The 27,490-nt window shown below is 40.2% G+C and overlaps 2 protein-coding genes across 2 annotated transcripts in view; one reads left to right on the forward strand and one right to left on the reverse strand.

Annotated features, from left to right (window-relative positions):
• The window catches only part of LOC118856569 (sodium-dependent glucose transporter 1-like), a 32,228-nt gene extending 14,806 nt beyond the window's left edge, over nt 1–17,422 (reverse strand). The window contains exons 1-2 of the mRNA XM_036766942.1: nt 16,885–17,422; nt 974–1,142 (exon numbers count right to left, since the gene is read on the reverse strand). Of these exons, the coding sequence (XP_036622837.1) occupies nt 974–995 (22 nt within the window). The 5' untranslated portion in view covers nt 996–1,142; nt 16,885–17,422. The remainder of the gene's footprint in view (nt 1–973; nt 1,143–16,884) is intronic.
• LOC118857686 (DNA polymerase zeta catalytic subunit-like) overlaps nt 1–27,490 on the forward strand; it is a 175,865-nt gene that overhangs the window by 84,899 nt on the left and 63,476 nt on the right. The gene's annotated exons all lie outside the window — the stretch shown is intronic.

Raw genomic sequence — 27,490 nt, forward strand, 5'->3', positions numbered from 1 at the left:
TTGATAAAAGAAATAACTTTCTAACAACTAGAGCTGTCCAGAAATGTAACAGACTGCCATAGCACGTGTTTGTAGGTTAACATTGGAGATCTTCAAGTGGAAGCTGGATAGGAACTTGCTGGGGACACTGCAGAGCTGAATCATGTTCAGGTATGATTTGTACTAGATGACCTGTGATATCCCTTCTGATGCTAAGAATCTGTACAGTCCTGGATTAAAAGACTGGATTCCACATAGTACCCAGGGTAAAAGTGGGCTTCTGGGTATACCTAAGGATCCTGGATACTTCCTAAAGGTGACTCATCTCCTCATAGTAACCCCAGAAGAAAACTAACTTTCCATCCTGGGAGGAGGATGTGGGAAACTCACCTTGCTTAACTCTCTTCCCATGTTGGAATCACACAAGTTACTCGTTAACTGCTTAATAAAATATATGGGGGCAGCTAGGTGGCGCAGTGAGTGGGGCACCGGCCCTGGAATCACGAGTACCTGAGTTCAAATCCAGACTCAGACACTTGATACATTTACTAGCTGTTTGACCTTGGGCAAGTCACTTAACCCCAATTGCCCTGCCTTCCCCCCTGCAAAAAAAAAATAATAAAAAATAATAAAATATATGAACACAATACCTTAACACTATACATACACAGACACAGATATCTAACCAATTTCTAGGTTGATACTAACTTCCATATTTTTTCATTAGATCTCTTATTTCACGGGTATAGGGAACTCTAAATGAGAAAACTACCTCTACCAATACAGTTCAACATCCCCTCTGCAATTTACAGTCTTAGAGAGCTCCCCGGGGCACTAGAATCTAAATGTTCAGGGTCGTACACCTGTTATGTGTCAGAGGCAGGGCCTGAACCAAGGTCATGTTGACTGAGGCCAGTTGTCTTCAGAGGCATTAATACAAATATCATATCTGCTGAAAAGTCACAAGATAACCTGTTTGCAGTACTCTACTTACCCAAAATTAAATTATGATTCATGTGGTCAAAGAGAAATCCACCAATCACGGAACCACTTAGATACCCAGATGCACGGCCAATAAAAATATAAGAAATATCACTGAGGTTGCGGTTCACATTTATAGCCAAGTCTTGAAATGTAGGTCCTAATATAGCAATAGTCAGACCCTAGGGATTTAAAAAAAAGCCAAACATGAAACTTTACAATCATTAAATTACATGTACACCTTGACTTTTCCTAGGTGAACTGTTGGGATGACCTCTTTGGAGATTTCAATGTTCCTACTGTCTAAACCATAATATGCAGATGGATGATGCCCATTAAGCTGGTCCATCAGAACACATATTTGAAAGGATAAAAAAGCATCTGCTGAGCATTTACTATGTTCAAAGCACTGTGTGAAGTGCTAGGGATTACAAAGAGAAATCTAAGTTCATCCTCACTCTTAAGGAACTCATGTTCTTACGTGGTAGACAACACACAGATTTTAGCTACGAGTTAGGCCTAGTACTGCTTGGGGGGAATGGCAAAGCAACTGTATCTTCTTAAAATGTCATTTTTTTCAAAACTTGTTTATCCTTATTCTGAACTTAATAAACCCCAAATAAAACAAACATTTCCAAATACAGATAAAACAAAAAAAGTACTGTACACAAAACTGAAAATCCCTATTTTTTTTTTTGCACAGGACACACTGGGCAATTAGGATTAAGGTACTTGCCCAAGGTCACACAGCTAGTAAGTGTGTCAAGTGTCTGAGGCCACATTTGAACTCAGGTCCTCCTGACTCCAGGGCTGGTGCTCTACTCGCTGCACCACCTAGCTGCCCCTGTAAATGTCTATTATAAATCATTTCCTTTTCTAAGTATGTAATTCAACCTTTAGCTTTCAAAGGTATCTTGCTTATGTGCTTTCTTCTTGCTTATATGTTCCTTCTGTTCTCTGAATTTTTTTAAAAAGACTCAATACCTCCTTCTTTACTTTTTCTACCCTTTCCCTATGCCCCCTCCACCTACCATCACCACTCCACCTCCTCCAGGAAAAAAAAAAGTTATGAAGGCTTTACAAAAAAGATAAGCAAAGGCAACTAAACTAATTCCCACATTGCCTGTATCCAAAAATGTACGTCTCATTCTATATCCAGAGTCTATCAACTCTGTTAAGAGAGGAATAGCTGGCTTCCTCGTCTGCCCTCTGGAATCATGGTAGTCATGGCATCAATCAGTTTCAAGTTTTTCAAGGTTGTTTTTCTTGATACTGTTGTTACTGTATACATTGTTCTTCTGCCTCTGCTCACTTCACTCTATATCAGTGCATCAAAGTGCTTCCAGGTTTCTCTAAAACAGTAGTAACAGTGGCTGCACTAGGATTACAAGATCTACAAGTTCCTGAATTGCCAGTCCTGTTTCTGATACATCATACCCTGATGCTTTCTAGTTTTGATGGGCAGCAAAATTTGAAAAAGTCCCTTAAAAAAGTAAATGTACCTTGTTCTTTTGCTAGTGCATTTCAGTTTTCAGTTAGAGAATCTTGAAACAATGTTCAAAGTGAACAGTTTAATAATTAAGAATACAAAAAGTAAAATTTCAATTATTTTCCCTTTCGTTATTTCTTATGTCATAATAACATTGTATCACATTAATATACCATAATTTGTTTAGCCATTCCCCAACAGATGATCAGCTCTTTAGTTTATAGTTCTTTGCTACTGCAAAAAGAGCCGGTATATTTTTACACATGGCTCTTTTTCTTCTTCTTTTCATTTCTTGCAGCCTAGTAGTGGTACAGTAGGGTCAAAGGGCATGTATAATTTAATGTCTTTTGTAGTATAATTCCAAATCGCTTTCCAGAATGGCCAGGCCAACTGACAGTTCTATCAACCTTTAATGTTATTTCCACTGATAACACCCTATGTATTTCTAATGTTGCTAGCGCAGAGGACAGTGGAGGGGAGAACTTTCTTTTCCACATCTTCAATACTTGTGGCTGCTGAAAAGCCTGTGTCCACAGCATCTGCTTTTCAGTGGAAATTGATCAGAAGTTAATATTGGAGGTGGTGGGAATAGTAGGCTCCTTCTCAATGGTGAGTGTGAGTTGATACCTCAGATTTGTTTTTTTTTTAAATTTCTTTATTTATTTTTAGTTTACCACACACGGTTCTACATAGTTTTGAGTTCCAGTTTTTCTCCCCTCCCTCCCCAAGACGGCATGGAATCTCATATAACTGTCATGTATAACTTCGCATTGAATTAATTTATGCACTAGTCAAGTCGTGGAGAAGAATTTTGACCAATGGAATGAATCATGAGAAAGAAGAAACAGAACCAAAAAAAAAACCCAAAAACAAAAAAGAAGCAAAAAAGGCGAGCATTTATATTCGCCTCGATCTATATTCAAACTTCGCAGTTCTTTCTCTGGATGAAGATAGCATTCTCCATCGTGAGTCCCCTGGAGTTGTCCTTGCCTCTTAGGTTGCTGAGAAAAGCGCAGTATGTCAGGGTTGGTCCTCACAGAATCCATATATCTGTGGCTGTGCACAACGTTCTCCTGGCTCTGCTCCGCTCACTCAGCATTATGTCGTGTAGGTTTTTCCAGGTTGTTATGAAGTCTGCATCATCCCCATTTCTTATGGCACAATAGTATTCCATCACCTTCATATACCACAGCCTGTTCAGCCATTCCCCAATTGATGGGCATCCCTTTGATTTCCAATTCTTAGCTACCACAAAAAGAGCTGCTATAAATATTTTTGTACATATGGGTCCTTTTCCCGCTTGTGTGATTTCTTTGGGATACAACCCTAGAAGTGGTATTGCTGGGTCAAAGGGTATGAACATTTCTATAGCCCTTTGGGCATAGTTCCAAACTGCTCTCCAAAATGGCTGGATCAGCTCACAACTCCACCAGCAATGCAACAACGTTCCAATTTCCCCACATCCTTTCCAGCATTTATCATTTTCCTGTTTTGTTATATTAGCCAATCTGACAGGAGAGATGTGGTATCTAAGAGTTGTTTTGATTTGCATTTCTCTAATCAGTAGTGATCCAGAGCATTTTTTCATATGCCTGTAGATAGCTTTAATTTCTTCCTCTGAAAACTGCCTGTTCATATCCTTTGACCATTTCTCAATTGGGGAATGGCTTGTATTCCTAGATATTTGGCTCACCTCCCTGTATATTTTAGAGATGAGGCCTTTATCAGAGATACTAGTTGCAAAGATTTTCTCCCAATTTTCTGCTTCCCTCCTAATTCTTGTTGCATTGGCTTTTTTTGTACAAAAACATTTCAATTTGACATAATCAAAATTATCCATTTTGCAACGCTCTCTATCTCTTGTTGGGTCATGAATTCTTTACTTTTCCACAAATCTGATAAGTAAACTATTCCTTCCTTTCCCAAATTATTTAGAGTATCAACTTTTACTCCTAAATCATGAACCCATTTTGACTTTATTTTGGTATATGGTGTAAGATATTGGTCTATGCCCAGTTTTTGCCCTACCATTTTCCAATTTTCCCAACAGTTTTTGTGAAATAGTGAGTTATTAGCCCAGAAGCTGGCCTCTTTGGGTTTATCAAAGAGTAGATTGCTAAACTTGTTGATTTCACCTACTTGTGTACCTATCCTATTCCACTGATCCACACCCCTGTTTCTTAGCCAGTACCAGGCAGTTTTGATGACTGCTGCTGTGTAGTACAATTTAATATCTGGTGTGGCTAAACCACCATCTCTAGTATGTCTTTTCATTAATATCCTAGATACTCTGGACCTCTTGTTTTTCCAAATGAATTTTGTTATTATTTTGTCCAGCTCAGTAAAAAAAAATTTTTTGGTAGTTCGATTGGTATGGCACTGAATAGATAGATTAATTTAGGTAAAATTGTCATTTTTATTATATTAGCTCGGCCTAACCATGAGCAACTGATATTTCTCCATTTATTTAGATCTGATTTTATTCGCGTGAAAAGTGTTTCATAGTTATGTTCATATAGGCCCTGGGTTTGTCTTGGCAAATAGACTCCCAAATATTTTATAGTGCCTTCAGTAACTTTGAATTGAATTTCTATCTCTTGCTGTTGGGCTTTGTCAGTAATGTATAGGAATGCTGAGGATTTATGTGGGTTTATTTTATATCCTGCAACTTTGCTAAAGTTGTTTATTATTTCAAGTAGTTTTTTACTTGATTCTCTAGATAAATCATCATATCATCTGCAAAAAGTGATAATTTAGTTTCTTCTTTTCCTATTCTAATTCCTTCAATTTCTTTTTCTTCTCTTATTGCTACAGCTAATGTTTCTAGTACCAAATTGAATAATAGGGGTGATAATGGACATCCTTGTTTCACCCCTGATCTTATTGGGAATGCATCTAGTTTATCCCCATTACAAATAATGCTTGTCGATGGTTTTAGGTAGATGCTACTTATAATTTTGAGGAAGGTTCCACTTATTCCTATGCTTTCTAGTGTTTTTAATAGGAATGGGTGTTGTACTTTGTCAAAGGCTTTTTCTGCGTCTATTGAGATGATCATATGGTTTCTGCTAGTTTTGTTGTTGATATGGTCAATTATGCTAATAGTTTTCCTAATACTGAACCAGCCTTGCATTCCTGGAATAAATCCTACTTGGTCATAGTGTATTATTCTCGTAATGAGTTGCTGCAATCTTTTTGCTAATATTTTATTTAAAATTTTTGCATCAATATTCATTAGAGAAATTGGTCTATAATTTTCTTTCTCTGTTTTAACTCTACCTGGTTTGGGTATTAGTACCATATTTGTGTCATAAAAAGAATTTGGTAGGACTCCTTCACCTATTTTCCCAAATAGTCTACAAAGTATTGGAATTAGTTGTTCTTTAAATGTTTGATAGAATTCACATGTAAAACCATCTGGCCCTGGAGATTTTTTCCTAGGCAGTTCGTTGATGGCATGCTCAATTTCTTTTTCTGATATGGGGTCATTAAGAAATTTCACTTCCTTCTCTGTTAGCTTGGGCAGTTTATGTTTTTGTAGATATTCATCCATATCTCTAAGGTTGTCAAATTTATGGGCATACAGTTGGGCAAAATAATTCCTAATTATTGTTTTGATTTCCTCTTCATTAGAGGTGACCTCACCCTTTTCATTTTTGATACTAGTAATTTGATTTTCTTCTTTCTTTTTTTAATCAAATTGGCCAAAGGTTTATCAATTTTATTGGTTTTTTCATAAAACCAGCTCTTTGTTTTATTTATTAATTCAATAGTTTTCTTGGTTTCAATTTTATTAATCTCTCCTTTGATTTTCAGTATTTCTAATTTGGTATTTAATTGGGGGTTTTCAATTTGCTTTTTTTCTAGCTTTTTCAGCTGTATGCCCAGATTATTGATCTCCTCTTTCCCTATTTTATTCATGTAGGCATTTAGAGATATAAAACTTCCCCTAAGAACTGCTTTTGCTGCATCCCATAAGTTTTGGTATGTTGTTTCATTATTGTCATTCTCTTGAATGAAATTATTAATTGTTTCTCTGATTTGTTCTTTGGCCCACTCATTCTTTAGAATTAAATTATTTAGTTTCCAATTAGTTTTTAGCTTATTTTTCCATGGTTCTTTATTAAAAATGATTCTTATTGCATCATGATCTGAAAAGGATGCATTGACTACTTCTGCTTTTCTGCACTGGATTGTGAGGTTTTTATGCCCTAGTACATGGTCAATTTTTGAGTATGTGCCATGTACTTTTGAGAAGAAAGTATATTCCTTTTTATCCCCATTCAGTTTTCTCCAGAGGTCTATCATATGTGCCTTTTCTAAAATTCTGTTTACCTCCTTAACTTTTTTCTTATTTATTTTGAGGTTAGATTTATCAAGTTCAGAAAGGGGGAGGTTGAGGTCTCCCAATATTATAGTTTTGCTGTCTAGTTCTTCCTGTAACTACCTTAACCTCTCCTCTAAGAAATTGTATGCCTTACCACTTGGTGCATGTATGTTAAGCAATGATATTGCTTCATTGTTTATGGTGCCTTTTAGCAGGATATAATGTCCTTCCTTATCTCTTTTAATTAGATCCATCTTTACTTTTGCTTTGTCTGAGATTAGGATTGCTACACCTGCTTTTTTTACTTTAGCTGAGGCACAATATATTTTACTCCAGCCTTTTACCTTAACCCTATGTGTATCCCCCTGTTTCAGATGCGTTTCTTGTAAACAGCATATTGTAGGATTATGGTTTTTAATCCATTCTGCTATCTGCTTCTGTTTTGTGAGAATGTTCATCCCCTGCACGTTCAGGGTTATGATTTCTATCTGTGTCTTTTTCTCCATCCTAATTCCCCCTGTTTATGCTTTTATTTCTCCCTTTCCCCTTCTCCTCCTCAACAAAGTTTTGCTTTTGACCGCCGCTTTCCTCAGTTAACCCTCCCTCTTTATTCCCCTCCCTTGTCTTACCGTTACCCACTTGCTACTTCTCCTCTCCCTTCTGCCCACCCCCCTCCCTTTTCCCCCCTTTACCCTCCCACTTCCCGTAGGACAAGTTAGATTTCTAAACTTATCAGAGTATGTTATTCCCTTCTTGAACTAGATCAGATGACAGTAAAGCTCAAATACTGCTCTTCTCCCTCCCTTCTTTCCCTCTACTATAATATGTTTTTGTGCCACTTCCTTTGGTGTAATTTACCCTTTTCTACTACCTCCTTACCACTTCCCTCATAGCCCTCCCTTTATATCTCTTATTTACATTTTATATCTTTACATCAGTTAATTTATACAGGCATTCACAACCTATGTATATCCCTTTCATTTGTCATAATAGTTGTACCATTCACAAGAATGACTTATATGTGTATATGTATATATACACATATATACATATACACATATATATATATACATATACATAAAAAACATACATAAGATGATATAATCCCACATAAAGATGTAAACAACCTGCCCTTATTGGTTAATAAGGTTTGTGGGGTTTTTCCCCCTGGTTACCTTTTTATGTCTCTCTTGAGTTTTGTATTTGGAGATCAAATTTTCCATTGAGTTCTGGCCTTTAATTTGCATTTCTCTTAATCAATGCATACCACTTTCAAGGGCACCAAGTTTCTCCCCCAAACAAGTATCTTTTTAACAGCAATATCCTTCCAGTGAGGCTATATAACTGTGAATCATCTGAAGAATCAAAACCGAATGTCACCCAAGGAACCATGGAGAGACATATGGTGGGCTTAAACAGAATGAAGCAGATTAAGTACTATAAATTACATGTAAAGAGCTGAATAGAAGGTATCATCAAAGAAGTATATGATCAGAAAAAGAAATGGACCATGATGTGGTGAGAGTCAGAGATAATAAATGATGGCCTGCACTGGCACTCGCAAATGTCAAAAGAGCCAGAAAAATACTCCCAGAACATTGGACAGAAATCCTCTAGAGAACTTATGAGAGCGCATGGATATGGGTCACATATTGCTGTTGTTGATGATGTTTGTCCTTCCTTTCCAAAGAGGACCAGTGACATCACAAGTGATGCCTTGACTTCAGCATGACTTGGATTTAAATGAGGCAGAGTCACACAAAGTTGTCCAGTTCACTCTCCCTTCCCAAGCCATCAAATTCCGGCATGACAAAAGTCAAGACCACTGGTGATGGCCCAGGATGTGCTGGAGTACCTTGGTGTCTTCAACATATGAACAAGCTTTAAGCACACTACAGTGCCTGCTAGATAGAATAAGATGTCAATGATTGGGGGCGGAGCCAAGATGGCAGCTGCAAAGCAGGGACTAGCGTAAGCTCCCCGCCAAGTTCCTCCAAAAACGTATAAAAATTTCCTCTGAACCAATTCTAGAACTGCAGAACCCACAAAACAGCAGAGGGAAGCAGGGCTCTAGCCCAGGACAGCCTGGATGGTCTCTGGGTAAGGTCTATCCCGCACGGAGCTGGGAGCGGAGCACAGCCCAGCGTGGGTGGCGAGGACCAACCAGAGCAGGAGCCGGGCAAAATGTGCCCTGGCGCTGGGAGTCAGTGAGCTGCAGCGGTTGGCGGACTTCTCAACCCACAAACACCAAGGACAACAGAGAAGGTTAGTGGGAAAAGCTGCTGGGGACAGAGTGAAAGAAGGAGTTTGCGGTTTGGCCTCTGCCCCGGGGGGCAGCGGAGGTGGGGCAGCTACAGAACTACAGCTGCAGTTGCTTCCAGGCCCACCTGGTGGGAGGAATTAAGTGGCAGATCAGAGCAGGAGTGAAGAGCCTGCTGAAGATCTAAGTCCAGTCCGGGTTGGGGGTTCTTGGGTAAGGAGGATTGCTGGTGTGGCAGAGCTGGCGCATCCCCCCAAGCTTGGAACATAGAACTCTTTACTCTACAAGCAGTCATACCCCCCCTGAAAAACTCAAGGGTCAAGTAAGTTGGCTGGGAACATGGCCAGGCAGTGAAAACGCACCCAGATTCAGTCTGAGACTTTGAAATCTTTCTTTGGTGACAAAGGAGACCAAAACATACAGACAGAAGAAGTCAACAAAGTCAAAGAGCCTACAACAAAAGCCTCCAACAAAAACATGAACTGGTCTCAGGCCATGGAAGAGCTCAAAAAGGATTTGGAAAACCAACTTAGAGAAGGAGAGGAAAAATTGCAAAGAGAAATGAGAAGGATACAAAAAAACCATGAAAAACAAGTCAATGACTTGCTAAAGGAGACCCAAAAAAATACTGAAAAATATACTGAAGAAAACAACACCTTAAAAAATAGACTAACTCAAATGGCAAAAGAGCTCCAAAAAGTCAATGAGGAGAAGAATGCCTTGAAAGGCAGAATTAGCCAAATGGAAAAGGAGGTCCAAAAGACCACTGAAGAAAATACTACTTTAAAAATTAGATGGGAGCAAGTGGAAGCTAGTGACTTGATGAGAAATCAAGATATTATAAAACAGAACCAAAGGAATGAAAAAATGGAAGCCAATGTCAAATATCTCATTGGAAAAACCACGGACCTGGAGAATAGATCCAGGAGAGATAATTTAAAAATTATTGGACTACCTGAAATCCATGATCAAAAAAAAAGCCTAGACATCTCTTTCAAGAAATTATCAAAGAGAACTGCCCTGATATTCTAGAACCACAGGGCAAAATAGAAATTGAAAGAATCCACCGATCGCCTCCTCAAAGAGATCCCAAAAAGAAAGCCCCCAGGTCAAGGAGAAAATACTGCAAGCAGCCAGAAAGAAACAATCTGAGTACTGTGGAAACACAATCAGAATAACCCCAGATCCGGCAGCTTCTACATTAAGAGACTGAAGGACTTGGAATATGATATTCCGGAGGTCAATGGAGCTAGGATTAAAACCTAGAATCACCTACCCAGCAAAACTGAGTATCATGCTCCAAGGCAAAATATGGATTTTCAATAAAATAGAGGACTTTCAAGCTTTCTCAGTGAAAAGACCAGAGCTGAATAGAAAATTTGACTTTCAAACACAAGAATCAAGAGAAGCATGAAAAGGTAATCAAGAAAAAGAACAAGAAAAAGAAATTGCAAGGGACTTACTAAAGTTGAACTGTTTTGTTTACATTCCTACATGGAAAGATGATGTGTATGATTCATGAAACCTCAGTATTAGGGTAGCTGAAGGGAATATGCATATATATATATATATATGTATATATATGTTTATGTATATATGTATATGTGCATGTGTACATATGTATATATGTATGTAGAGAGAGAGAGCAGGCACAGGGTGAGTTGAAGATGAAGGGAAGATTTCTAAAAGAAATAAAATCAAATTAAGGGATGAGAGAGGAATATAGTGAGAGAGGCAGAAAGGGAGAGATAGAATGCGGTAAATTATCTTGCATAAAAGTGGCAAGAAAAAGCAGTTCATTAGAAGGGAAGAGGGGGCAGGTGAGGGGGAATGAGTGAATCTTGCTCTCATCAGATCTGACCTGAGGAGGGAATACCATACATACTCAATTGGGTATCTTACCCCACGGGAAAGGAGGAGGAAGAAGATTAAAAAAAAGAGGGGGAAATGATAGAAGGGAGAGCAGATGAGGGTGGAAGTAATCAAAAACAAACACTTTTGAAAAGGGACAGGGTCAAGGAAGAAAATTCAATAAAGGGGGATAGGTTAGGAAGAAGCAAAATACAGTTAGTCTTTCACAACATGAGTATTGTGGAAGTGTTATACATAATGATAGGCATGTGGCCCATGTTGAATTGCTTGACTTCTTAGGGAGGGTGGGTGGGAAGGGAAGAGGGGAGAGAATTTGAAACTCAAAGTTTTAAAAACAGATGTTCAAAAACAAAAAAAAAAAAGTTTTTGCGTGCAACTAGAAAATAAGATACACAGGCAATGGGGCATAGAAATGTATCTTGCCCTACAAGGAAGGAAGGGAAAAGGGGATGGGAGGGAAGTGGAGAGATAGAAGGGAGGGCTGACTGGGGAACAGGGCAACTAGAATATATGCCATCTTGGAGTGGGGGGTAGGGTAGAAATGGGGAGAAAAGTTGTAATTCAATTGTGAAAATCAATGCTGAAAACTAAATATATTAAATAAAAAAAAGAAAAAAAAAGATGTCAATGGATTACATCTGTACCATTGGGGGAACTATCTCTAAGGATAAGAGCACAGATTCATTAAGTATACCTCAACAGTCCCTATTACCTTTCTATTGGATAGGTGAAAAAAGTGAATTGTACAGAAATTTACTGATTTATCTCAGGTAGGCAGAAAGTAACAGTGCCTACACTAGGATTACAAGATCTACAAGTTCCTCAACTGCCAGTCCTGTTTCTGATATACCATGCCTTATGCTTTTCCAGCTTTGACAGGCTGCAAAGTTTGAAAAACAGTTCCTTAATAAAGTAAATGTACCTTGTTCTTTTGCTAGTGCATTTCAGTTAGAGAATTTTTGAACAATGTTCAAGGTTAACAGTTTAATAATTAATAATACCAAAAATAAGTTTTAATTATTTTGCAAGTATATGCAATTATCCCATGAACTTAACTTTTTACTCGCAACCTGTGATTTCATCTATGTAGGACATTATCCCCTCTGTAAGCATGAAATCTAACCTAGTCTTAAACAGTTGCCTGAGGCACTGAGAGGTTAAGTGACTTGCACCATGATTATTTGGCTAACATCATCAGAGATTTCCAAAGGCAGGCCCCTATACCCTATACTAGACATTTTTAAAGTATGAACAGCCTGCCCAGCAGCTCAATCAGGGTTAGACAATTAGGAATGATTTTTCAAAATGTTCTTCTATCAGATCACTTATACTTCAAGATATAATTTATAAGTACTGTAGATGTTCTGTCATAGACATCTGAATCTATATACCCAATAAAAATGCTATAGTCATCAAACTTCAACCAGAACCTAGTCGAAATAACCCAACAGCAATAGACTTAGTTTCTCTTTTCTTCCGTGTATTTTTAAAATTTTTTTGCTCTTTCACTAAGCCAAAACTCTGTGTTTGTGTATTCGTGTATTCTAGAATTTGGTAAGGTAGTACATTTAATATATAAATATGTGTGTCTTCAGAGATTAACTCCATTTGATCTCTAGTAGTTTTGCTGTATCCTTACTAGCTACCTTTGGTTCTGCTCAAGATAATCTCTATTATTTCATTATCATTTATAACTCATTTTCAAATCCTTAAGTTTTCTCTGTGACTATGCAAAAACAGAACTACCTTTTGTTATTTTATTTTCCAATAAAAGCTTTTAAACATTTTGGAAATTTTCTAAGTACTATTTAAAGCCACTATTATTTCAGAATCTAGTAGTTTATTTTAAAATAAAGCAAAATTTGTAATTTTTTTTATGTTTAAGGAGGGAGTTTTAGATTTAAAAGGGAGATTAGAAATTCTTCTCATCTCAACAGCACCTTGCACAACTAAGGACACCAAAAAAAGATGAAACTGACTCATGGTAGAAAGTAATTTCTTTCAAAGGAACTGGGTGAAACTGCAAATAAGAAATGAAAATATAACAAAAGTTATCTTCCCCTTTGCTTTCTAGATGTTGATAGCACGTGAACCAATATATACCAAATAACCAATGTATGATGGGTAAAAGATAATGTCAGAGAGCAAGAAAGGTTCTTTGATATAGTTCCAGATTCTACATTACAATTAACCTTTAAGAATCTACAACTTGTCAAATTTTGGTATAGCAGTAAAGAATATCCACAATTATCTGAAAAGGCTATAAAAATACTCCTTTTTTTTTTCCAACTCCCTATCTCTGATTGGAGAGCAGGGTCAAGAACTACAAAATCTCCATTTCAGCCGGGAACTCAGCATAGACATCTCATTTCCTGCCTGACTTCAGGACCTCTCTGACCTCCCCACCATTCCCTCTAGGTAGATAAGTTACCCCAATCACCCTCCCCTTTCAGCTTCCTTTTATTTTTTTCCTATTGTCCTCTCCCCTTACATGTTAAGCTACTTGAAAGCCAGGATTGTCATTTTTTTTCATGTTTGTATCCCAGGCACTTAGCACAGGGTCTGGCAAGTAGTAGGGGCTTAATAAATGTTTAGCGACTATTGACTGTATCTGAGATTTTCTTCATATTGCACTCGGGTCGTTTCAGTCATGTCCAACTCTTTGTGACCTCATTTGGGGTTTTCTTGGCAAAGGTACTGGAGTGCTTTGCCCTTTCCTTCTCCAACTCATTTTACAGATGAGGAAACTGCAGCCAACAAGATTATGTGACATATTAAATGCAGAGAAAGACGTGAAAATTCAGCTCCTATTAAGTCAGATATTAAAGAGATTGGCCAAAATGTTTAAAAAGAAAAAAGCCATTCTTCTCATTATTCTGTTTTAGAAAATTTTTTTTATTAAAAAGTTATGTTGCGGCAGCTAGGTGGCACAGTGAGAAGAGCACAGGCCCTGGAGTCAGGAGGACCTGAGTTCAAATTCACCTTTAGACACTTAACACACTTCTAGCTGTTTGACCTTGGCCAGGTCACTTAACCCCAATTGCCCTGCTTTTTCTCCTCCCCCCCAAAAAAGTTATGTTAATATGTAATGAATTTATTGTTGGTATTAATGAATTAATAAATATTTAAAATGTATTAATTTACTTATTAATTTCTTGTACAGTAAATATCAAGGCCGCAGGGGGTTAATTTTTAAGACTGCAAATGGTTCCTGTGACCAAAAAGTTTGAGAATTACCATACTACACTATACTGCCTCTAATAAAGTATCATCTGTATGAAGAAATCAAAGCTAGTTAGTGATATGAAAAAAATGCTCTAAAGCACTATTGATTAGAGAAATGCAAATCAAAACAACTCTGTGGTACCAATTCATATCTATTAGATTGGTTAATCTGACAGAAAAGAAAAATGATAAATGTTGCAGAAGATGCAGGAAAATAGGGACACTAATACATTACTGGTGGAATTGTGAACTGATCCAACTATTCTAGAAAGCAATTTGGAACCATGCCAAATCAAAGTGTGCATACCCTTTGATCCAGCAATACCACTACTAGGTCTGTATCTCAAAAAGATCATAAAAAAGGGAAAAGGACCCACATGTACAAAAATATTTATAGCAGCTCTTTTTGTGGTGGCAAAGAACTGGAAATTCAGGGGACGCCCATCAACTGGGGAATGGCTCAACAAGTTGTGGTATGTGAATGTAATGGAGTACTATTGTGCTATAAGAAATGAGGAGCAGGCAGATTTCAGAAAAAAACAGGAAAGACTTACATGTACTGATACTGAGTGAAGTGAGCAGAACCAGGAGAACATGGTACACAGTAACAGCAGTACTGTATGACGATCAACTAAGACTGAGCTCTCCTCAGCAATGCAATCATCTAAGACAATTCCAAAAGACTTATAGAAAATGCTGTCCACATCCAGAGAAAGAACTGATGGGGTCTGAATGCAAATGGAAGCATAGTATTGTCACTTTTTTTCATGATTTTAATCCCCTTCTGTTCTGTTTCTTCTTTCACAATGACTAATGTGGAAATATGCTTTACATGACTGCACATGTAGAAACTATATCTTGCCATGTTGGGGCAGGGGAAGGGGAGAAAGAAAAATTTAGAAGTCAAAATCTTATTTAAAATTGAATGCTGAAAACTGTCTTTCCATGTAATTGGAAAGAATAAAATACTATTTACATTAACAAATAAAAAACTTAAAAAACAAAGTATCATCTGTACAAATATCTGTTTTACTACAAACACCTCTGTCTTCCTGAAAGGAAACAAAATCATTTGGGAGACAGTGTGATGCCAGGGAAATGACACTTAATTTGCACTTAGGGGACCTGGGTCAACATCCTGGTTCTGTTACTTCCTACTTCAGAGATCCTGGGCAAGTCATGGATCCTTTCTGAACTTCTGTTTCCTCATCGGTAAAATGAGTAATACTGATCAGACCTCTTAGGTCCCTTTCTAATGACCTATTACCATCTATTGCATCTCTATACTGTACAATATGTAACAAACATAAGAAATACCGTTCAGGATTACTGAAAGACTATTTTCTAACTAGAAAAGACACACAATGCAACTTTTTTAAATCTTGCCTCAAAAGGCAAGGACATCAATCAAGTTGCTTTCAGGAATACTTTGGGAAGGATAACCACTAAGCACACCCCCAAAAAAACACAACACTTAATCAGCATTAAGTATCTACAAAAATAGTTACCTGAGGAAAAAAAAGTCTAGAAAGTTTTTAATACATGTTATTCCTAAAGGAAGTTTCAGGAGAACCCTAAGTAACAGGCATTTTCCAGAGGAAATTGAACAATTCATTGAAAATTATAGGGATCTGAAAAAGGATCATGTAACAGTAGTTACACATTAGGGTCTGGAAGTGCCTTGGATTCTCTAATCTAACTCCTTCATTTTACAGATGAAGAAGGAAAACAGAAGCCTCAGAGGTGCAGTAATCTGACTGAGGTTAAACAGTCAGAAAACAAACAAAGCTGGTATTTGAATCCAAGCCCAGGTCTTCTTCCACTCGAATACACGGCTCACCAAGCCTCTAACCCTTAGCAGCCTTATCATTAATCTAATAACACACACCTTGCCTGGGTTAGAAGTCATTTTAGGTCTTGGCGCAGGTCCCGAAGCAAGAACCTGATGCAGCCTGAAGGGTCCCCAGAGTCCAACTCCCTTATTTTGCAGAGGGACACACCTAATAAATGCCCCTAGAAGAGGCTTGTGTGGCTGATGGTGGGGAGGCATTTCCGATTATTCTTAGGGCTGCACTCCGGGGAAATACATTAATTCCAATGGGGGCATCCGGGGCTGGGGGGCTCTCACCAGAAACTCCAACAACCAACTAGGTGTCGGGGGAGACCAGCAGGTAAGGGGCCACATGAGGGCAGCGGAGCTCCCGGCAGGAGCCCCATGGAGTTAAGTGTCAGGTGAGCAGCTTGGGCAAACACATTTCCAGTCCTCATGCGCACGCCAGGACAAGCACACTGGTAGGCCGTGAGAGGCAGGAGCCTCGAGCTCCAGAGGGCAGGTCGTCATTTTGTTTGCTTAAGGTAGGTACAAAACACGAGAAATTGCAAGTGCACTCGGAGTAGGAGGAAATATGCCGGCAGGTTAACACGAACTGGGGAGAGGGGAGGTAAGAAAGCCAGGGGGCGGCTAGATGGTGCAGTGGATAAAGAGCACCGGCAGTCAGGAAGACCCTAGTTCAAATCTGCCCTCGCACGCTTACTAGATGCGGGACCCTGAGCAAGTCACTTTTCCCATCTGTCAAATGGAGATAACAAGTGAGCCTATTTCCCAGGGTTGCTGTGAGGACCCAATGGGACAACCTCGGTGTGTCAACTTTAAAGCACCACGTGAGCAGCAGTCAATTCAAGGTCCCCCCGAATACCCCGGGGTCCACGGATGCCCATTTCACTTTCTCCCGCCCGGTCCCCGGCTCTCACCAGCCCCAGGAAGGCAGCGTGTGCCACTATGGAGGTGAACCAGCGCAGCGCGTTCCCGGACCCACATCTCCCGCATCTCGCGCCGCTGCCCCCGCCGCCGACCACGTACACCTCGGCGTCCGTCTCCAGCGCCTCCCCAGCCTCAGAGGACCCCGCGGGTAGGAGCCGCTGTCCGGTCGGGGCCGGGGCCCCGCCGGGCTCCAGCTCCAGCTCCTCCAGCTCTGCAGCTGTGCGGGAGAACCAGCCGGACCGATGCGGAGCCGCCGTTTACTGCGGTACCAGAGACGGAGGTCTGCTGGCGGCACGAGGCACAGCAGGCCGGTCCCCGCCGTCACGGCTCGGGTTTGGGGAGAGTGTACTACTGTATACTGCTGCCCCTCGGCCCGCGGGCTCCATCCTGCGGAGGAGCGCTGCAGATCAGCTAACTGGCCCACACGCTCCCTCCCGGGCTCACCGCGCATGAGCCACCCCGCCTCCTCGCTTGAACGCGCATCTTATGTACCCCTCCCTACCGGAAGTTGGTAGAGTTGCTAGAGAGACAGGACGCCGCGCTTCCGGTTTTGTCGTCACGTCCAAGTCCCGCCCACATAACGGTTACGGACTCTCTGGTTTCCTTCGACCTTTATGGCTGCTTCCTGCTGAGGTCAAACTGTTTTTCCCGAGGAGGAGCGGACCACACCGGGGCTGCCGCCTTGTTTCCGGCGGCCGTTTGTCAAGGCTAGGACCGTGACAGGGACGAGAGAGCAAGGATAGGTTCGGCCCGGGGAGAAACAAGGGGGCGTCTCGGGAGACCCTGAGAGAGAGTAGGGGACCGGAAATCCTCCCCCACTTCCTCTTCCTTCCTCCCTCCAGGACCGTTCAGTGCTCCTAGGATCGACCTCGGCACCAGAGCCGAGGCCCAACGTGTTCCTCTGTGTGACTGGATGGAAGAAACGTTTAAGAAAGCGCCTGCCTTGAGCAGTGGGAAGGCCGTGGACTTTGGTGTCGTGGCCTGGTGAGAAAAGGAATAAACTTTGAGTCACCGGACCAGAGTTCGAATTCGGGCTCTCTCCTTTTCCTCCTGGTCCGGCCTTGAGCCAAACCACTTAACCTCTTCGAAGTTTCTTCCTCTATAAAGTCAGAGCCTTTGACTCCTTGACCTTTGAGTTTTCTTCCAGGTCTAGAGATAATTAAATTCAATAAGCATTTATTAAGCGCCTACTTTGTTCCAGGTACAAACTTAGTCAAAAGACAGCCCCTGCCCTCAAGAACCTTACAGTCTAATAGTGGAGACGACATGTACACACATATATACAATGCAAGCTTTATACTGGATAAATAGGAAATAGTTAAGGAGGGAAGGCACTGGCATTAAGGGGGACTGGGGAAGGCTTCCTGTTGGAGGTGGGGTTTTGTATAATCGTGACTCAAAGGACGTGGGTTCCAATTACTCCTCTGCCACTTTGACCATCACTAAGACATTATCACTTTCACAAAGTCCTTTTCCTTCTCATAACTCCTAGCCCACAATCTGGAATATAGCAAGTGCTGGTTGATAGTCATGTTGACAAATAGAAAAAAAAATGTATCTTAAGATTGTAGGATTCTACCCAAGGCACATCCAGTCTCAAGTGTGAGATTGGGCAAATCTTTTAAACACTCTGAGCCTCAGCTCTCTTTTTAAAATGAGGGGATGGAGAACCCCTAAGGTCCTCTCTGCCAATAAATCTGTGATTCCATAATGGGACATATATCAAATTTTGCTAAGTGAATTAACATTTTCAGCAACTTTTTCTTCCAAAAACTTCATTCATTTTAGGGTTTGATTTTCATTTGACTTCTCTAAATACATAGGGGGGTTAGGAGTAAAAGGAAATAGGATTGGGTTTGCCTTAGGTAGAATCCTATAATCCCAAGAAACTTGTTTTTTTTTCTTTATTTGTCACTGAGAACATCATTGGGCACCAACTGTATTCCAGGTTCTGGGATGGGTGTTATGAGAGGGAAAATATCTTAGTCTGGGATCTCACAGTCTCCCAAAACTCCTAAACACTCCCTTGTTTCTTGTGTCCACCACTTCTGTTCTTTGCATTGTATCCCCCATAGTTTGGAGAGGACTTATTTTATTTTCTCTCTTGTCTTGCTCCCTGGAAAGAGCATATGTAAGTCTTCTTTTGCCTTTATCCTTGTTTTTACTGCTAAACACTGGAAAAGCAAAGAGTTGGTAAACTAAGGAAAAATTGATGAACCTATCTGTCTTATCAGTTAATCTCTCTCCTGCATGCCAAGCAATGAAGTTTAAGTATAGCACTTTAAGATTTACACAGCCTTTTCCTGACAACAGTCTTGTGAGTTCTGTGAGTATCGTTCTCTTCATTTAACAAATGAAACCATGTTTCAAACTTAGGTCTCTAACTCCAAGTCCAACACTATTTAACATCAGGCATCTCTCAAAGCTCCCTTTCTCCCCTTCTTCTAGATCTTGTCCTAGACTCAGCACCAACTATGATTTGCAGAAATCATAACTAAGGACTCAAGCCTCTGGATTTGTACAGAATAGATTCCATCTCACAAATCCCTCTCAATTGGTTAATGATTCCCACCCAAGGTCTCCCGGAGAGCATAAGAATTTGACTCATTTTGTCCCCAGGGTCAGAATATGCCTCATCTTTGGGTCTCTACAGATAAGGTGAAAAGGACTCTTAGTTTAAAGGATTTGATTGGATCTTTCCCAAGTGAAGTTTGTTGAGAGAGACTGACAGGTCCCGTATTAAGTCAGCTCCCCCTCCCTTGACAAAAATCATCTTGGCTAATTTCTCTACACAGACCATGCATGAGAGAAGCTTAGCATTGGAACCAAATCCTATACATAAAAATATAACTACTATTGTGTAAATCCATCAGAGATGGCCATGGCACAAAGGCCCCAGATAACTTTTGGGACATATACCTCTTCATCTCAAACCTTTACGCAGAAACATAGGAAACCTAGAAACCTAGGACAGCCCAGAGTTGGCATCATCTGTCATCTGTAAGCATGATTGCAAAATAATCTTCGAATCAATTCAGTAAACATTTTCTAAGTACCTAATATATTCAGAGGTCTTGCTATGCCAAGAGAAGGAGGAGTAGAAGACTAGGAAAGACAACCTGGGGAGCAAAAGATGCACAGATGACTTTAATAAATAACACTATACATCAGAGCTGTCCAAAATGTGGCCCCTGGACTGCATGTGGCCAGCAGTGGGATTTATGCAGCCACCTACAAGCGTAGAAATTTACATAAATGCTTTAGTAAAGGAAGTCGAGCTACCACAGAGTTCTCACTAAGATGGCAAATCAAAATATATTGTCTATTGTTTCAATAAAAACCTAAGTTTGTGCAGCCCTGTTATACATTATAAATACATTAGAGATTTGTTTTTAAAAAATGAGCTATATGATATCTAACGAGAAATGGCTTCATGGAGGATATGGCATTTAAGTTGGCTTTTGTTGCTAAGATAGACTAAAAGGCAAAGAAGGGAAGGGGAATATTCTAGGGATATAGAATAGAATAAAAGCAAAGAAGTGAGAAAATAGGCATAAATAGCAATCAAAAAGTAATCCTCCTTAATCTTAATTATTCCTTTTGGAATAATCTCCAATTCTTCCTAAATATTTATTATTTATTCATTGTTCTTTTCATGCAGTCTCATTAAGCTGAGCTCCTTGAGGGTAAGGACTTTTTTGCCTTTCTGTGCCCAGCACTTAGCATGGTAACTGCCACATAATAGGTACTTAATAAATACTTGTTGATTTCATCAGTTGTAAGGAAGAGTTTCCTAACAATTGAGGCTACCCATGTCACCAACTGATTTACTTTGAGATCTAAGTAACTAAGGCTGCCTGAGGAGTTAGCGGGTTCCCCCTCATGGAAGTCTTCAAGCAGAGGTTTATTAGATATGTTGTGGAGGGAATTCTTGTTCAAGTTAGCCCGGGTTAACCCAGAAGGCTGCTGAGGTCCCTTCCAACACTGCTTCTGAAAGTTTAAACTTTATATGTCAGAGAGAGCAACTGAAAAATTCTGAGCAAAGAATTTTTACATAACAAAAAATGAGTCTAAGCAAATGAGTGGAAAGAGAAGGGTACAGAAATGGGATTACTTTTTAGGAGGCTCTGGGTATGTAGTGAAAGGTGAGCAAGAAGAGAAACGTGGGAGGGAGACTGTTTATGAGAGTATGAAGGTAGAAGTTAACATTTTTTCTCATTTTCTTTCACACATTTGCAAAGGACTGTGCTATATGTTGAGTGAATAAGTGGATATGAGCATTAAGGGACAGAAACGATTGGAAGATAATGCTAAGGTTCCAAAGTCATGTATTGAAAAGTTTTATTTCAATAAAAGAAATATCAATAAATGTGATACACACACGTACATAAATTATACTAACCTAATTCCCACAGGTCCCACACTCATGTATTAGGAGGGCAGAGTTTATAATCTCAAAGAGGATCATAAACATGTCTGAAACGTTCGGAACCGCCGGATATAAGAAACTCTCAAAGTAGAAGGCAGAAGAATCAAAACATTTATTTAGGCTCCACAGTAACCAACCCATGAACCAGCAACCCCATTTTGATATATTGATCAAAAGCTTCCAGGCCCAATAAGTACGCCTTGAAAGAGTAACCAGGAGGCTACAGAGAAGCATGATTGCGTAAAGCAAAATCATGTTTCCCCCTCTATGGTAATAAGATTACCCACTGGCCTGAAGTCTTTGTTCAGCTTTCTCCCGTAGGTCAGCTCTGCTACTGGCAGCTCCTGCTTCAGCTGTGGCTGTGGCTGTGACTGCAACTGTAACTGTCGCTGTAACTGTCGCTGTAACTGTCGCTGTAACTGTCTCTGGCTCCAACCGGAAAAGGAAAAGAGGATCTTCAAGCTGTCCTCTCCCCTCTTATAGAGTTTTTGACATCATCAAGCACCGCCTGAACGACCAGGGCCGATTGGTTCTTGACTTGGCCCCTCCCCCTAGCGTAGCCGTTAACACCTCCCCTCAGCCAGCCCCATGACTCATCACACAGGAAGTTGTCTGCTTCCTGGAATGCTCTTTGGGCTTCCTGCCCCGGAAGAGCAAGCCACAGTGTCCAGAGGCTCAATGAGGTAAGCTGAGTCATTCAAAGAAAACAAAGGCCATTCTGGCTACACTCCACCCCTTGTTATAGGATACATAATCTAATCAGCCATGTATCCTAGAACATACATTGTGATCCAATTACAAAGGAAACTAAAACATATCATTCATTATAAAGCAAAACATATCATTTGGTGACATTCCTAAATATTGGTTTACGATTCAAATGTGATCCACCCCTAGGTCCCAGCAAGATAATCTCTTCAATCAATCATCCCCAAAATAATTATTAATAATTCAAATGTCCACCCCTAAATCCTTGTATCCATTACATAGGATCAATAATATCATAACAATAAAACAACACAGCAAGGATAACACAAAATAAGTAAACAGAACACTATCATCATTTCCACCCCCCTTGAACGATTGGGGCTCAAAATCTTGGGGTGAGGGGTGAAGGTCTCATTTTCCATAGCTTCTTCATGCTGAAATTGGATGTAGAGATGGCCCTGCCCCCAAAAAGTCCCATTCCAGAGGTCATTTCTTTAACAAGCTGGCAGGAATTCCAAGAATGCTACATGCTTAGGCAGTCACCGGAAAGTGCAGGGTGCTTAAGCCTGAAGGAAACAAAACTAGCAACAAGGTTAGCCAAAACAAAGGACAGAAAGAATAGACAAGTATGGACTATAATTCTTCAAATAAAATCATCTCAAGTTTGGTTGAGATTTCAGTTATGCAAAGATCCAACATCAGAGCCAAACTCAGGTGGGAAATGTTTCTTTTCAAAAGGAACATAATGAGGAAGCCAAGAGGATCCCACCCTAGATAGAGACTAAGATTGTCCTCCCAGCCTTTCCCCAAATGTACAAGTTTTCATCCGTTAATCACACAAAGTTACCTTTCCTCTGAGTGGCTTATGGCATTTACCAGCATCAGCCATACCTGTGGAGTCTGTGAATCTATTATTATAACCTATTCACGGTAAAATATATGGTTCAGGGGTACGATTTGGTAATTATTTTCCCCTGAATAGACAACTGTTACAGTGTTGTCCTTCCCATGGGCTATAACTTCTGCAGCCTTTGGAATATCATCTGGCTTCCGTTTTACCCATACCTTAGCTCCTGACTTTATTCTATCAATGGAGCAAGACCCTTTTGCCCCTCTAGTAGTTATTTTGGGAGGAGGGTCAGTTTTCACAAAGGGTATTTTTTCACAGGGGATAATAATGACTTGAACCATCCTATCATTTCTACAAAATTGTACAGGTTTTTTACCCATATTCTGGAGTGTCACAACAATTTCTTTTTGATAATTAGAATCTATCACTCCAGCCAATACATGTATTCCTTGAGCCGCTAATCCTGGTTTAGGTAATATCCGTCCAAGATGATTCTTGGGGATTCTCATACATACTCCAGTAGGGGTTTTTCTTATCTCTTTCCTATTTAACCTAAAATTCTCTATACAATGTAAATCATATCCTGCTGAACCAGGTGTTCCTGGACTTGGTAGTGGGACATCTTCCCTCACAGTCCAAAATTCAATGTTTTGGATCTCACATGTTTGCTGTTCTCTGATCTGCAGATTTGGGGTCATCATTCTGGCTAGAGGTGTACTCCCCCCTAAGGGCCTATTATTCAAATTACGTAAGGCAATAGACAAATTATCCTTCCAATGTCGATATGAATTATTTGAGCTTAATTTTCTCAGCTGTTCTTTCAACAATCCATTCATTCTTTCAATTAGCCCAGATGCTTGTGGGTAATATGGAATATGATATATCCATTCTATATTATTCAACACACAATATCTTTTCACTTCTTTGCCCTTGAAATGTGACCCATTGTCACTTTGAATCTGCATTGGGGTTCCATAATATAAACTTACAATATCTAGAGTTTTACAGGTGTTTTTCTGAGTTGCGTCTTTATAAGGACAAGCCACTAGTACACCTGAATAGGTGTCAACACACGTACATACATATTTACATCCTTTATCCTGGGGTAGTGGGCCAATATAATCTATCTGCCAAATTTGGGCTGGAACTTTTCCCCTTGCTATTTCTCCAGTAACTATCCTAGGAAGAGTTCGTTCTTTTTCTAATTGGCATATACAACACTCCTCTGTTATTTGTTTTAACAACGCATGAGAAATACTGATACCTCGATCCTGTGCCCATCGATGGGTGGCCTGGATCCCTAAATGGCCAGCAGTCTGGTGGACCCATCTTACTAAGGCTGGGTCATCAGTTGGAGTCGGAGTAGGGACAATACATTCAGTAGCAATCTTTGCTAGTCGATCCGCATGTGCATTGTACTCACAATGTCAAGAACCAATCGGCCCTGGTCGTTCAGGCGGTGCTTGATGATGTCAAAAACTCTATAAGAGGGGAGAGGACAGCTTGAAGATCCTCTTTTCCTTTTCCGGTTGGAGCCAGAGACAGTTACAGCGACAGTTACAGCGACAGTTACAGTTGCAGTCACAGCCACAGCCACAGCTGAAGCAGGAGCTGCCAGTAGCAGAGCTGACCTACGGGAGAAAGCTGAACAAAGACTTCAGGCCAGTGGGTAATCTTATTACCATAGAGGGGGAAACATGATTTTGCTTTACGCAATCATGCTTCTCTGTAGCCTCCTGGTTACTCTTTCAAGGCGTACTTATTGGGCCTGGAAGCTTTTGATCAATATATCAAAATGGGGTTGCTGGTTCATGGGTTGGTTACTGTGGAGCCTAAATAAATGTTTTGATTCTTCTGCCTTCTACTTTGAGAGTTTCTTATATCCGGCGGTTCCGAACGTTTCAGACATGTTTATGATCCTCTTTGAGATTATAAACTCTGCCCTCCTAATACATTTGGCGACGAGGATGGGATCGCTAGGTATAAGATCTCTATTTAGAAGCAGAACAATTCCAGAGGAAGAGATGAATATCCCAGGATGGGAGGATCCATTTTATTCCTCCCTAGCAAAAGAATTGGCTAAAAAAGCTGGACCCTGTGAAAACTGGGAACCAAGGCTACGGAGAGGAGATCCTAGGGATTTGGAAAAGTGTTTACGAGAAGTTGGGATTCAGTCAGGGGCATCACTATCTAGGCAAAGCTGGATAGTGTTATCAGCCTACCGGCTAGTATACGAAAGATTGAGATTAAGTGAAAGACATGGGGGCACTCCTACCCCACAGGAAGAAGGGGAATCTCAGATAGCAGGAGACCAAACTGACTCAAATGAGAACTTTTCTATTAATGTGGCTAAGAGCAACAGGAGACCAAAAAAGCCCAGAGTGCATTTCAACCCAGCCCAGAAAGAGCCTGACTGCCTGCTTCGTCCTAGCCATGGTGGCAGAGGAAGTGAGTGGGGAGAGAATGAGACAATGTTAGGGGCTGAGGCACAAAACACTACTGGGGTTCAGGATGTGCCTCACACAGAGAATAGGAGATGGTTAAATGATCAGACAAGGGCTCGACCCATACAAAGGAGGAAGACAGAAACCCGAGGTGAAGATTCAGTTACAAGGGAAATTCAGGAAGATTTCTCACCGCAAGAGGTCACAGATATTTTGAGTAGATTCAGCCAAAGAATAGGAGAACCATTGATATCTTGGATGGTAAGACTCAGTGATCAAGGGGCCAGTGGAATATCAGTGGATAGGACAGACTGCATGAGATTCATAGGTATCAGCCATGATCCTCTAGTTCAACAAGCTTTTAGGGAACATCATCAGCAAGGAGATGGTGATAGCAGGACTACTCTGTTGGCATTAGCCGCTGTGGGATGCAATAAGAGATATGCTACTGATTCTATGTGGCCCACTGAGCACAGACCCTGGTATTCACTTAGAGATTGTATCATGAGACTAAAGGAGGAGGTAATGAAGACTGCCATTATGATAGGAACTGCAGACAAATATTACAATGATCCAATGGGACTGCCTCATAGGAATTTAATAATTAGGACAGCTCCCCCTGCTTATAAACAACTAATTTTGAATTTATTACTTGGAGAAGTAGGGAGCCGTCTTACAACAGTGATAAATAAGATTTTACAGTTACATGACTTAGGTGACTGGGGAAGGGATAGATCTCCTCGAGAGAGAAGGGTGAATAACCAGCAAACTTGGCGCCAAAGGAGAGTAACAAGGAAAGAAATGTTTACTGCTTTATTGAGAGCAGGGGTAGGTTTTGAAATGATAGATGGAATTCCAACCAATGAATTATATAGAATGTACAGAGATAAAGGCCTTGATAACAGGAGAGATAGGGAAATAAGAACTGCTCCTGCAAATACTACAGATGTTGAACCTTCAAACCCAAGTGAATCATATGAAAGGGAATACTAGGGAACAGGCCGAGCCCCAGTCCAAATTAAGGAAATACACAGGCTGGATTGTAGACCTCACATTAACTTGACCATATATTGGAAAAATGGGTCAAGTACGGTAAGCTGAGTCATTCAAAGAAAACAAAGGCCATTCTGGCTACAACTCAGTATCTTAAAGTATCTTAGACCCAAGGTGAGAAATGTTTGGAAACTACAAGTCACTGTAGGGAACCTGTCAGAGGAATCCCAGAGAGATCAGCTTCAGTCAAGGTCTACCTTCCAGTTCCTTGCCTTCCACTGACTTTGCTGTCTCCAGCTGATTAATTCCTTATGTTGTACCTGCCAGTTGTCATTCTCAACTCTCAACAATTTGAGGGCTTGCTGCTCTGCTATTAGAGCTTAAAACTGCAGTAAGATTAAATCTTAGTAGAACTTTGCCTTTATCAGCATATGACTTCCTATTTTGTGCCTTGCTTGATAATAATGGAGGATTGTTGACTTAGAGGCAGCTATAGCTGCACATGTGATTGTGTGAGACCCAAGAACAAATGAACCCTGCTCCTAAAAGTGACTCTAGAACTTTTTTTTAAGTTTCTGATTTTTTTTAGCTGTAAGATAAAAGGTTTGGTTAGATAATCTCTCAGAGCCCTATCAGCTCCAAATCCTGATATATCTGCTTATTTAGCTTATTTGCATTTCTAACCATGGTAAGTCAGGTGTATGTTTCACCTGGTCTCCCTGATGATGTAACACAATATAAGTGATGTGTTTTTTGGGCTTTATATCAAGGTTCAAGGGAAGCACCAATTTGCCTCTTAATTTCCCAACCTGGCCCCCCAAGACACACATACCCAGGAGTGAATATCATTGGATTTACAACTGCAGAGAGTCTTTAAGATAGAAAAGATGACAGAAAGAACCATATGCTGTGGTGGAAATGAATACGGGAATAAGAAGCAGAAGATCTGAGTTTTATCTCAGTTCTTTATATTCAGTTTCTTTATATTATTTTTATATATTCTTTATATTCAGTTCAGTTCAAAATATGACCTTGGACAAATGACGTCACCTGTCTGAGCTTCAGTTTCCTTAAACTAAGGGTGATCCCTCTAAAGTGGGCATCATATCCAGTGTTTTGTGTTGATCTGTATTATGCTCTTCCTTTGAGAAATAACTTTACCTGAACATATT

Source organism: Trichosurus vulpecula, chromosome 7 (genome assembly GCF_011100635.1).
Source record: "Trichosurus vulpecula isolate mTriVul1 chromosome 7, mTriVul1.pri, whole genome shotgun sequence".
In the NCBI taxonomy this organism is placed as follows: Eukaryota; Metazoa; Chordata; class Mammalia; order Diprotodontia; family Phalangeridae; genus Trichosurus; species Trichosurus vulpecula.